General features: G+C 34.0%; 1 protein-coding gene across 1 annotated transcript in view; it reads left to right on the forward strand.

Moving 5' to 3' along the window:
- The window catches only part of LOC113225980 (nardilysin-like), a 57,598-nt gene extending 46,818 nt beyond the window's left edge, over positions 1-10,780 (forward strand). The window contains exons 16-23 of the mRNA XM_026458474.1: positions 1,050-1,179; positions 1,632-1,736; positions 3,337-3,480; positions 4,860-4,996; positions 5,590-5,734; positions 6,683-6,745; positions 7,679-7,780; positions 9,291-10,780. Of these exons, the coding sequence (XP_026314259.1) occupies positions 1,050-1,179; positions 1,632-1,736; positions 3,337-3,480; positions 4,860-4,996; positions 5,590-5,734; positions 6,683-6,745; positions 7,679-7,780; positions 9,291-9,485 (1,021 nt within the window). The 3' untranslated portion in view covers positions 9,486-10,780. The remainder of the gene's footprint in view (positions 1-1,049; positions 1,180-1,631; positions 1,737-3,336; positions 3,481-4,859; positions 4,997-5,589; positions 5,735-6,682; positions 6,746-7,678; positions 7,781-9,290) is intronic.
- Positions 10,781-11,457: the final 677 nt, after the last annotated feature.

Genomic DNA, 11,457 nt, shown 5'->3' on the forward strand with positions numbered 1-11,457 from the left:
GGTTAGTATATGACAAAGCTGCCAGAATCGAATTTGTTTGCATTTCCTAGTTGGTTCGACCTCCTCCTGTGAGTTTAGGTTAGGTTAGTATGTGACAAAGCTGTCAGAATCGAATTTGTTTGCATTTGCTAGTTAGTTCGACCTCCGCCTGTGAGTTTAGGTTAGGTTAGTATATGACAAAGCTGCCAGAATCGAATTTGTTTGCATTTCCTAGTTGGTTCGACCTCCTCCTGTGGGTTTAGGTTAGGTTAGTATATGATAAAGCTGCCAGAATCGAATTTGTTTGCATTTGCTAGTTGGTTCGACCTCCTCCTGTGGGTTTAGGTTAGGTTAGTATATGCAATTAAATATTCTGTTTAAAGTTTTAATAAATATATATTATCACAAAAAGTACTTAAAGCTATACAAAAACAGTTGCAATGGAATACAAAAAATCTTATCAACATAATGTGGGGCGCTTCAACTATCCGTAAAATGAAATATTGTGTTATATTATGTAATACATTATATTGGTAGTACTTATACCATTTGTTCATTATGTCACTTAATAATTATATCTAATGTTTGTTATACTGAAGGTTTATTATACACTTTGAAAGTAAGCCTTTTGTTGTTATACTTTTTGTTGATTATATACAGTTAGTGATTATATCCTTAGAAATTATATCAAATGTTTTTATACCAAATGAAAATAGATTATTTGTTGTTATATCTTCCATTACACACCCCCTATGGCCACAACTGACTGAGATGTAAAGTTATCAATATATTAGAATATATTAATAATATTAGACGTAACTGGTTGATGAGTTTACCCTCTCAGTTAACCATGGCCATGGGACCCGTAAATGGCCCGAAACTTTGGTTTGTTTAAAAAAACATATTTACGCGATGCAGGCCCAAAAAAATAATTTCATCTCCTATGTACACGAACAAAATTAACAAATTTACTCCTACACACGAAGCAGGGATTACGCCCCTAACCGTATGGTACGATGTGACAATGACTATACTTTTGTGAAGAAGTAATTAAATACTAATTTTTGCAGAGACTTGCGCATGAATGTATTACTAGATCCTTACATATCTCCACGCGATAAGGCAAACATCGTGCAAAATATCACACTAAAAGAACTGAAAGCGTTCAACCGACGACTTCTTGGGAAGATGTATGTACAGGTTAGTATAAAATTTTGATTATTATTATTACCCGACTAGGAAGATACAGTGTTTCCAGATGGTTACATTACTTACATTTTTCGTAACTTTAGACTCGCTCGCGTAATACGTAAGTAACCTGTGTTTTTTAAACAAGATATAATCATATCGTCCATGACAACTAACGTATATTATCTCAGAATTGCTTTATGTTATATTAATATTACCTATTTAATTTCAAAGCGACAGTGTTGTCCTGTCACTTTGAAGTTAAATCGTATACGAATGACATACAAATATAGCGAAATTTTGGAGAAAAATTATTATTATAACGCAATTTTGAGATAAAATATAATATAACGCAATTTGTGAGATAATACTATGTTAGTTGTCAAGTGCGACATGTGACTTTATTATACTATGAATACAAATTATGTTACAATTTAGTATAATAAAAACCCAATTGTTTACAGGTTTTGGTACAAGGCAACCTAGCATGGCACGATGCTATCAAAATAGCAGAAAAGGTTCAGGACACTATTAAATGGGAGCCCATCACTTCAGAGGAGTACCCTGAGGTATTTATAAGAGGATTCAAAGTTAAACAATGATTATCTTGATAAACATAACTTGGTGTTGGGGTCACATTAAGGTTAACGTCTAACGCCCATTATCGCAACAAATGAAGCGTAAAAATACTCCCTAAAAATGGTGTGAAGTAGAGGTTCTACCTAAGATCCAATGCCAATAAATTATGCGTTGAAAATATCATTCATCAATCCAAGATGGAGGTTGAATTGTTATTATATTAATCTTTTGCACTTAACCGAAGCAAAATCAATACTATAACCACACCAGTAGCAGTAGAGGTCCTTGTGAAAGAGTTCGTCCACGGAAGTACTGCCACCTTACCTATTTCTGCCGCCAAGCAGTAATGCTCACATTGCTGCGTTCCGGTTTTCAAGGGTAAGGGTGTTGGTGAAATTACAGGCACATGGGACACTTATCAACTTACGTGTCAGGGTGACGGGCGCAGTGGCAGTGCCCCCGCGATATAAAGCTCTGAGTGCAACTGCTATGGACAGCCGTGTCGCTTAGCACCAGGCGCACAACTTGTTCGAGCCGTCACTTGGAATCATAAAAAAAAAGAAATAAACAGGGTTTAGTTTGAAAACAATTTAAAAAATTCGAGCGCTTTTTCATTTGACCACTCCATACTTGAATCGTCGCCGAACGACACGTGCAATCCTGTTGCGCTCATGCGGAACACTAATTAATGTCAGTGTGGCCACTACACACATTAAACAACGCAATAAATCTCTTTGATATGCCAAAAAGACCGAGCTGTCGTGTAATGCCTAGTGAATACCGTAGTAAAATTATCGCGATGAGTCGTGACTACAACTATGCTTAGTGTGATATTAAAGCCATTAAACCTTAGCGTGGCCGTAGCATAACAAATTAACTTAATATTTATAAAATTAATTAAAACAATAAAATAATAATATAATTATTTGTTCAGACAACACAATTTTTTTAAAGGTCCAATAGTGTTAGTAACTCACAAATACAACTTGAAGACTAGGTTAGTGGTAATAATAATAAATAGTTGCATAAAAATTTAATTATAAAAAAGTGGTAGCCGACTCTCAGATCTCTCACCCGCATCCAGAGCCAATCTCTTGTGAGACTACTCAATCAGCACCAGGTCTGGTAGGTAGATAGCTCATATCTATTATGTATGACCTGTAAAATGCAATGCAAAGCAATGAGGTTGTCTTTTTGCGGATAATGGCATTGAAACCATCAACCCTCGCCTCTGCAAACATGGTAGACGCACTTCAAAAGCGGGGCAGTCCCATCAACATTTTAAACCCATTATTGTATGTGACTCGTAGGGCTTTAATCGATTTTTTAGTATAACTGAACCGCAGGTTGCTCGTGTAGAACGATTGGCAATAGTAAAATGCTACCGATTTTTCTTCGTGTTTATAATTTTTAGTCAAAAATGCAAGAGACAAGACTATGAATCACCATTACCATACCCAAAACTCACTCCCATACGTTAGTGCTGGAACCAATACAGCATTATGTACCACCATTCGTTCCTTCTCAGATAAAAAATAATAATTAAGATTTGAAAAAAAAATCTAAACAAGCTAACTTCACATATTCCAGCTAAAAGTGCACCAGCTGCCGAAGGGCGAGAAGAAATTGCGTATTCTGAGTCTGAACCCAGCGTCGACTAACAGCATCGTAACCAACTACTATCAAGGCGAGACCACTACGCCCCAAGATACCGCTGTGCTCGAAATACTCACTGTAAGCATTATTTTGTCCACAGAAGAAAAAACAATGGAAGTGCCTTAAGCCTCAATTACAATCAGAACGGCTGTCGCTTAAATTCACGCTATCATTCTTGATAATGATTAATCGTACTTTCTAATTTAAAAAGATGTGACAAATTCTGGAGTGTTAATATAATTTAAACTTTACCCACTTGGCATATCGTTAAAAATTCTACCTATTATTGCAAGTTACGACGTTTTGAAATTTCATTCAATTTACTGCCATCTAGCGGCAACAGCTGAACAACGACGAACGATTAAAGACTATTAGCGATCTCCCAAAAAAAAATCCGCAATGTTGCAGAGGTATAAACGAAAAAATATAAATATAAAAATAATATATAAAAATATATAATATATATATATATATATATAAGATATAATATATATATAAAAAGAGGTAAAACCAAAGATCTGCAACAAGCACATAGAGAATATAGTAAGGTCTGCTGACTCGTTCCGTAGCTCAGTCGGGAGAGCGATAGGCCGTGTTAGGCGAAAGTGTCGCTGGTTCCAAGTCCGGCCGAATCGAAAGAATTTTCTTTGGGTTTGTTTAATCTCTGTATCTATTACACACTCATCAAAAATATCCAGGGATCAAGCACGTTTTTGTCAATTGCTGAATATCATTTTTTTAAATTAATTTTTTGTAACACCATCGGTTTTTTTTTTGGTAAATTTGACAATTTCATATAAATAAATAATAAATTTATATAGATATTTTTACTTAATGTTAATAGGGTAATCAAATATTTAAAAAAATACCTCGATTCTTAAACACTTTTAATGTGTGTATTTTTTGCAAAACGGTTCTACTTTTAGTCAGGTGTTCGTGCCTTGTTGAAATCACTTCATATATTTCAAAGTAAAATAACTTTTTCTCAAACATGCTCGGAAATGTTTCCATTGCTTTCAAAAAACGAACACGGAAAGTTTGTCATTTATAGACTGGGCGACTTCTTCCCGGCAGAAAAACAACTACAGCCAACTGCCAGGGTTTTTTTAAAAAGGCGGTAAAATAAACTAAAGCGCTTTGGTATTCTTTTCTGTTTTTTTCTGGCCTTTTTTCTATGTTCGTCGCGAAAATAAGTTCTAACAAGAAGAGCGATAACGAAAATGCCTGCAAATACTAATTTTTAATTTTTTTTTTTTTTTACTTTTTCTTTTATACATCTTCTTCTGTTTAGTCGTCTATTATTTCCTCACATTGTTTGAGAAAGTCACTACATAAGCCTCGGCGGGAATGGGGATTACTTGATTTGAATTAACACAAGGCCTCGCGCTCGGCCTTTTAACTCTTACTCGCCTAGCAGTTTCTTACTTCCCGATCTCTGCAATAATATACTATTACAGATGTTAATGGAGGAGCCAGTATTTGATTCTCTTCGAACCAAAGAGCAGCTGGGCTACAGCGTATATAGCATGATGCGGTATACGTTCGGCGTCCTCGGGTTCTCTGTCACAGTCAACACGCAGGTTGATAAGTTCAGGTATGGTAAGAGTAAATAATTTGGAATGCCCAGAATACGGCACTTTACCAGTTTTGCAAGTAAAGAAATACTTGAATTGATTACAAGGTTAGCTGTAATAAAGCTGCTTGTGATAGTGTTCGTCCAAAGAAATACTGCCACCTTACCTATTTCTGTTTTGAAAGGCAGGGAAATTATAGGCACATGGGACTTGTCGACTTATGTCTCAAGGTGACGGGCGTAGTGGCGGTGTCCCTTGGATCTTTGCGTTTTAAGGCTCTGAGTGGCACTGCAACCACTGCTATAGACAGGAATGTTGCTTACCACCAGGCGCACAACTTGCTCGTCACATCACTTGATACGATAAAAAAAACGAATGTTTCCAAGTAGTTCATTCTAGAAATAATAATAGAAATCCTTTCCACAACAAGCGCTATTCGAGCGTTTCTGTAAAATTTTATCTCCAGTCACAATTTATCGATAAAACTATCGACTACAATTACATGCCTATTAAAATTTTGCTAAAAATGACAACCCTGCTGACGTAAAATGACGTTCACCTAGAAAATAAATTGTGAAGTATTTTTACAACGCTCTTATTTGCATGTTTGCAGTGTGTCACACGTAGACACGCGCGTCGAAGCGTTCTTAAAGAAGTTTGCACGCGACATGCGCCGTCTTAACGAAAAGACGCTCAACTCTACTAAGCGCAGTCTCATACAGTTGAAGAATACTATCGACTACGAACTCAAGGAGGAGGTAAGTTATCTCTCTCTCTCACTCTAACACGTTGCTATATTATTAGAAAAATAGAAATATGCGTCGTCATCGAGACATATTAAATGGCACTATCCAAAGACATATGAAAATTATTGCAGCTCCCACAGGGGATGGGAACTTGCAAATTAGCGAGTTACTACATTTATCAGACACGGAATCGGCTTGAGTCAGCCAGAAAAGCTCTTTATGTCCATGCAATAAGGGCGAAAAAACGTGAAGAAAAAGCGGAACTTTTCTCAATGGCTCAAGTCGTTTCGATAAGTGTGACGACATCCTTATGGAATATTCCAATACGCGCTTTTCTATTATATAAATTTTATTTATTTGTTTATTTAGGAAAACATACAATTGTAAGACATAAATATAAAATATCTAGAATCTATAATAATGATGACTTGGTTTGTTTAAATAAACAAAAATATACGATTTTGATCCGAAAAATAAGTTTCATTGGCAATGAATGTAAAATCTTTGCTTGCGTAACCAATGGAATATCACTTTAATGTATGTTTATTTAGGAAAACATACAGTTATAAGACATAAATATAAAATATCAAGAATCAGCCGTGACCATGGGACCTAGAAATGCCTTGGTTTGTTTGAATAAACAAATATACGCGATTTTGATCCGAAAAATAAGTTTTAATTTGCAATGAATGTAAAATCCTTGCTTGCGTAACCAATGGAATATCACTTTAATGTATGTTGTTGTGTTATCAAATTTTACTGTGATAAATACATTATTTTATAAAATTTTCATTACTCTTAGAGAACGTATGTCTTCGAGTATTTTAATAATCAAGTTATATTATACGAATATATGTATTTTTTTCACCTGGGATAATATGAGCAAATCTGAAACTACGGATTTTCCCAAGTTACTAAAAGAACACACTGTATAAATAAAAAGAAAAACTTATTTTGCAGGTTGAGAGGAATTGGAGGGAGATTGTGAGCAGAGAATACCAGTTCAATCGACAATACAATGAGGTAAGATAAAATTTGTGTTATAAATAACTTTCAGACACCATTATGGCCCTGTTCTTAACTAGAGACATTAGTAAATAAAAATTACGCATAGTATTAATGGTTTTTAACGACTTTTTTGCCATAGCGCGTGTCTGTGAGAAATCTATAAAAGTTATCGAGTTCTTAGGTTTTAAAGAAGAAATCTATAAAAGTTTTTCTTCACTCAGTCAGGTTTACAGCACCTTTACAGCTACCAGCGGTCGACTAGAGATTAATAATTGTTATATTAAGTATAATAATTGTTATATTAAGTTGATTGGATATCATGATGTTTTATTGCTATTATTTATATTCAGCTACTTTTTAAAAAATTCCTTCACTAGTTTCTTATATTTATTAATACAAAGATCGAACCGTAAGAAAGGATCGAAGGAATTCGATCCGGCTGGAGTCGAATCTGCACGGCAGGGCAGTGTTTCCATTATGTCGTGACTACATATAGTCGTGCAGTTTAAAGTGTCGTGGCTTGTATATTTAAATGAAGTTGTTTCACATTATAGTAAAACATGATTAACTGTCGTTCACGAATTTTTTTTGACGTTACGAGGACAGACTGTCGTGATAATGGGAAGAGCTAGCTAGTCGTCCTACGATAAATAAAATGTCACGATAAAAATGTGACGACAGATAACCGTAGCTTCAAACGATTCTGTCGTGCAAACGACAAGGCAGCTACCATGAACCGATAAATTGTCGTTAAGATCTAGTTGAAACAGCTAGACACGACAGTCGTTCAACGATAAAATAAACGTCCACGACGCAGTCACGACAAATAGTCGTGATATGGGATCAGGGTAGACGCGACAGTCGTCCAATGATAAATAAAACGTTACGACATAATGGGAACGCACCCTTAAGCATGCCTGAAGTTACATATGTATAATGGCTTTGCAGGCAGATGCCATCGAACGCGTCACGTTAAATGATATCAAACTATGGGTGGATGACCACTTCCCTTGCGGCAACAGGCAACACTTGAAAAAGTTATCTGTGCAGGTAATATATTTTTTTTTATTTTATATGACAGCTCAATATTGAATGATATAATGTTTTAGAAAACTCGTACAGTATAACTTTTTTTAATATATATTTTGGTAGTTTCATGTTTCGGCTGTGGTCGGATTTCTATCAGTTGCTTTTTACACTTTGTGCAGACTGGATGCACATACATAATTGACTTGGAAGTATATATCGATACCTCACACATAAGTTGTTGGAAGCCACAAAATAACATTTTTTCTTTTTAACTTAAATATATCCTTTTTTTATAGTCTGTCTTTGAATCTGACGGATAAGGATCCACGATAATTACTGTTTCGTTACCAGCAACAAATTTCTTACCTATACAGAATATAATTTGTACTCTTGTCAACCATTTTTACTTCACACTGTTTTGCAACATGTATCTAAAAAATAGATTGGATACTTCTTAACCAACAAGATTTTGGTTATAATAATGCTTCATAGCACAAGAATAATGATATAACTAAATAAACTTTACAAGTAATGTGCAAGTCGGAGATGTACTAGGGACTACACAAACTCGACATGTTTTCTTTTTTTTGCTGTCATGCTGATATTAGGTTGGAATAGCAGTTTTTGCAATTCACTGTCTTTTGATTCAGTTGGATGCTGAAAACATATTATTATTATCTTTATATTTCATATTGCGCAGCTTGACTGTGCGTTTGACACAGTAGTGCTAACAGTGAAAAGAAAGACAAAGTGTTGTTTTATACAGGCTTATCAATTTACTTCAAAGTGATCTTCACAACAATAAATAGTGTAAACTTTGAAATATCTCATGTTTATTTCACGACACCACTAAACAAAGATCTTGTTTGATTTATTTTTTATTTATTGAACCATTCTCGTAGGTATGAACAAAGCACTTTGAGTATTCCATAGTTATGTTATATTTGATATTTTGTTGTATTCCATAGCTGTGTTATATTTGATATTTTGTCTCCCGGCAGCGAAATTAAAAGTTGCAAAGATAGTAAGGTTATGTTTATGTTTACAAACGTTGATGAAGTGACATTTAATTTTTTTTGCGTTTTTGCTTTGCATTACGCACGGACAAAACATTATAGAGCCACTGATGATGTCATTGAATGTCATATAAAGGTCAATACTATTTTTTGAAAAGTAGGCATAAAGAATCTCAACGTAATATTGACAAATACATAGAAAATATTAATCAGCAACCTTATTCCTCGAAATGAATTTTGTAACAGAGAGTTTGAAAAAAAATGAACAATGCCCATTTGCACAAAATAATGACACAACCATACCATACAAAGCGAAAATGACGGACTAAGCTCAGATGGGTCTTTCGAGATCCAAAGTTGGCCTATAGAGACACGTCAGACGCTAATTAACCACTTCTACTGTATTTATTGTTCTGTGGTTATTCCCATTGTTTACAATTTGGACATTGCATTTGGTTCGTACTGTAGTGGCTTTTTTATTCCATAAGTATATTAGTATTTTTTTTTCTATACAGGTAATGGGTCACAAACCCGGCTCGGACACGACAGCGGCGGATGTTCGAAAAGAGTACTCTCTGACGTACCTCGATGCGCGACAACCCGTAGGCGACACATCGGAAAATAATGCCGATTTCATCAGCGACATTAATTCGTTCAAGCTCAATTTGCCCTACTTTGAAGTACCACGAGTCGAGTTGGATCAATGCTGATCTCGATAGCAGCATGCATTCTGTCTATCTATGGATGTATGTGTAGTCAATTACGTAAATAACAATAGACGTATCGTTTGAAAATGGAAAAGGTCGGTATGTTGTTAATGACTTTGTCTTGGTTATGTAAAAGTACCAGACTTAGTCTTACATAGCAACTATACATTATGAAAAGTTTATAATTTTTGTATTAACGTTAGTGTCCACTATATTTTTAATAGAAATAAAAAAACACGCACAAGGTGATAAAGTAGTTATTCCACCATGACGAAAAAAGTGTATACAATTTAAGAATTATTTCTTATTTCCGCTTAGCAAAAATAATTAAATTCTATTTTTTTTTTCTAATTTTTTTGAAGGCTTAATGGACCTAAGGACCTAGGGGACCTAATAGGCTTGAGCATAATGTCTATTTTTTCCCATATTGGCCTGCACCACATTTTTTTAAAATAATTATATTTTTATAAAAACATTACAAATGTAACATTACAAATGTTACTTGGAGGAGTGCTTTTGTTATTGATTCTATATCTTGTTTGATATCTTTTGCAAAAATTTACGTGATTGTTTAAATACAGGTATTATTACAGTGACGTAAAAACGCATGCGCGTTAAATGACTTGTGAACTGATGTATTATACACCAAAGCTGTAGTGAAATTCATAAATTATACTGTAATCATTTACAATACTAATTAACTTTTACCGTCTATTTTAAGATGTATGTTCAATATTTATTGTATTTATGACAATATAACCTACGAATAACTAACATTGACTCTGTTTGTGGTAAAACATGAATGAAAGAAAGGTACTTTATATTGGACATGTTGTACGAAGTTGTATTTATTACAGGTACACTTCTACAACTCCCTTTTTATATGCTACAATGACGCTATTTTAAGAATAATGTGCTCAATATTTATGTAAGAGTGACCATGATTGTTGTGAAAGTAGTAAAGTTTTGTATCTAACGATTTCTGGACTTAATATCTAGTTTACAACTATTAACCCGTTTAAAGACAGTAACGGCGTTTACTGTGAAATTAAATATCAGAATATGAAACCAACTACGGGCTGTACATTGCGATTTTCAAGTGATTTCTATGTAATGGCCGCTTCTCCATAGAGAAGTATGAACAACGTACTAGCAAAATTCAATGATTTATATTGAAAACTTAAACTGAAATATATACATTGTTCTTAATTTGAACACATTTTTTTAGAAATGTATTGTTCAGTTATTGAGCACTAATATGTATATAAATTCGTATTATTAATTACCTGTGTGAAAAATACCTAATAATTATAAACTATTTAATAAAGAGATAATAAAAAAATATGATTAAAAAATATGGCGCCTCATGGGCGCCTCCTTGTATTTTTCAGTGTTCAGATTGACTCTTTGTACATTATATGATTCATTTTGTAATAATATATAACATTACAAACAACAAACATATATAACATCATAAAATATAATATATAAGCACTACGGTCAAAAAGAAGTAAGTTACATTTTTGTGTGCGGTCAATGATCTTATATACTTTGTGTGCGGTGTTATTTAATTATTATTGGCCATAAACGGGTTAAGTGATGAAGGAATTAACAAAATTAAAATTTAACTTAATTTATTAGTGTAAACAATCACTTAACAGCTGTTAAGTAATCATTGTTTAGTGGATAAGTAGATCAGAATAAAACCAATTTTTTGGAGAACAAGCCGCCACTCCCGCACCTCCCGCATTCCCCGGTAAGCGTAACTAGAAATTTGAAGCTCTTGGTGAGTTAACGTATTGTTTGCAAATTGTCAAAGTACTTTTTTAAATCTTTAAAATTCCCACAGAACATGCCACTCCTATCATAATCTTATTCTAATTGTTATACAATTTACAGTAACATTTTTTTTATTATCAATAAAATACTAAGTCAACTGGTGAGTCCGAACTAGGCACATAAAGCTTCACTAAAA

This window comes from Hyposmocoma kahamanoa, unplaced genomic scaffold (genome assembly GCF_003589595.1).
Source record: "Hyposmocoma kahamanoa isolate Upper Pololo Valley unplaced genomic scaffold, ASM358959v1 180, whole genome shotgun sequence".
NCBI classification, from domain to species: domain Eukaryota; kingdom Metazoa; phylum Arthropoda; class Insecta; order Lepidoptera; family Cosmopterigidae; genus Hyposmocoma; species Hyposmocoma kahamanoa.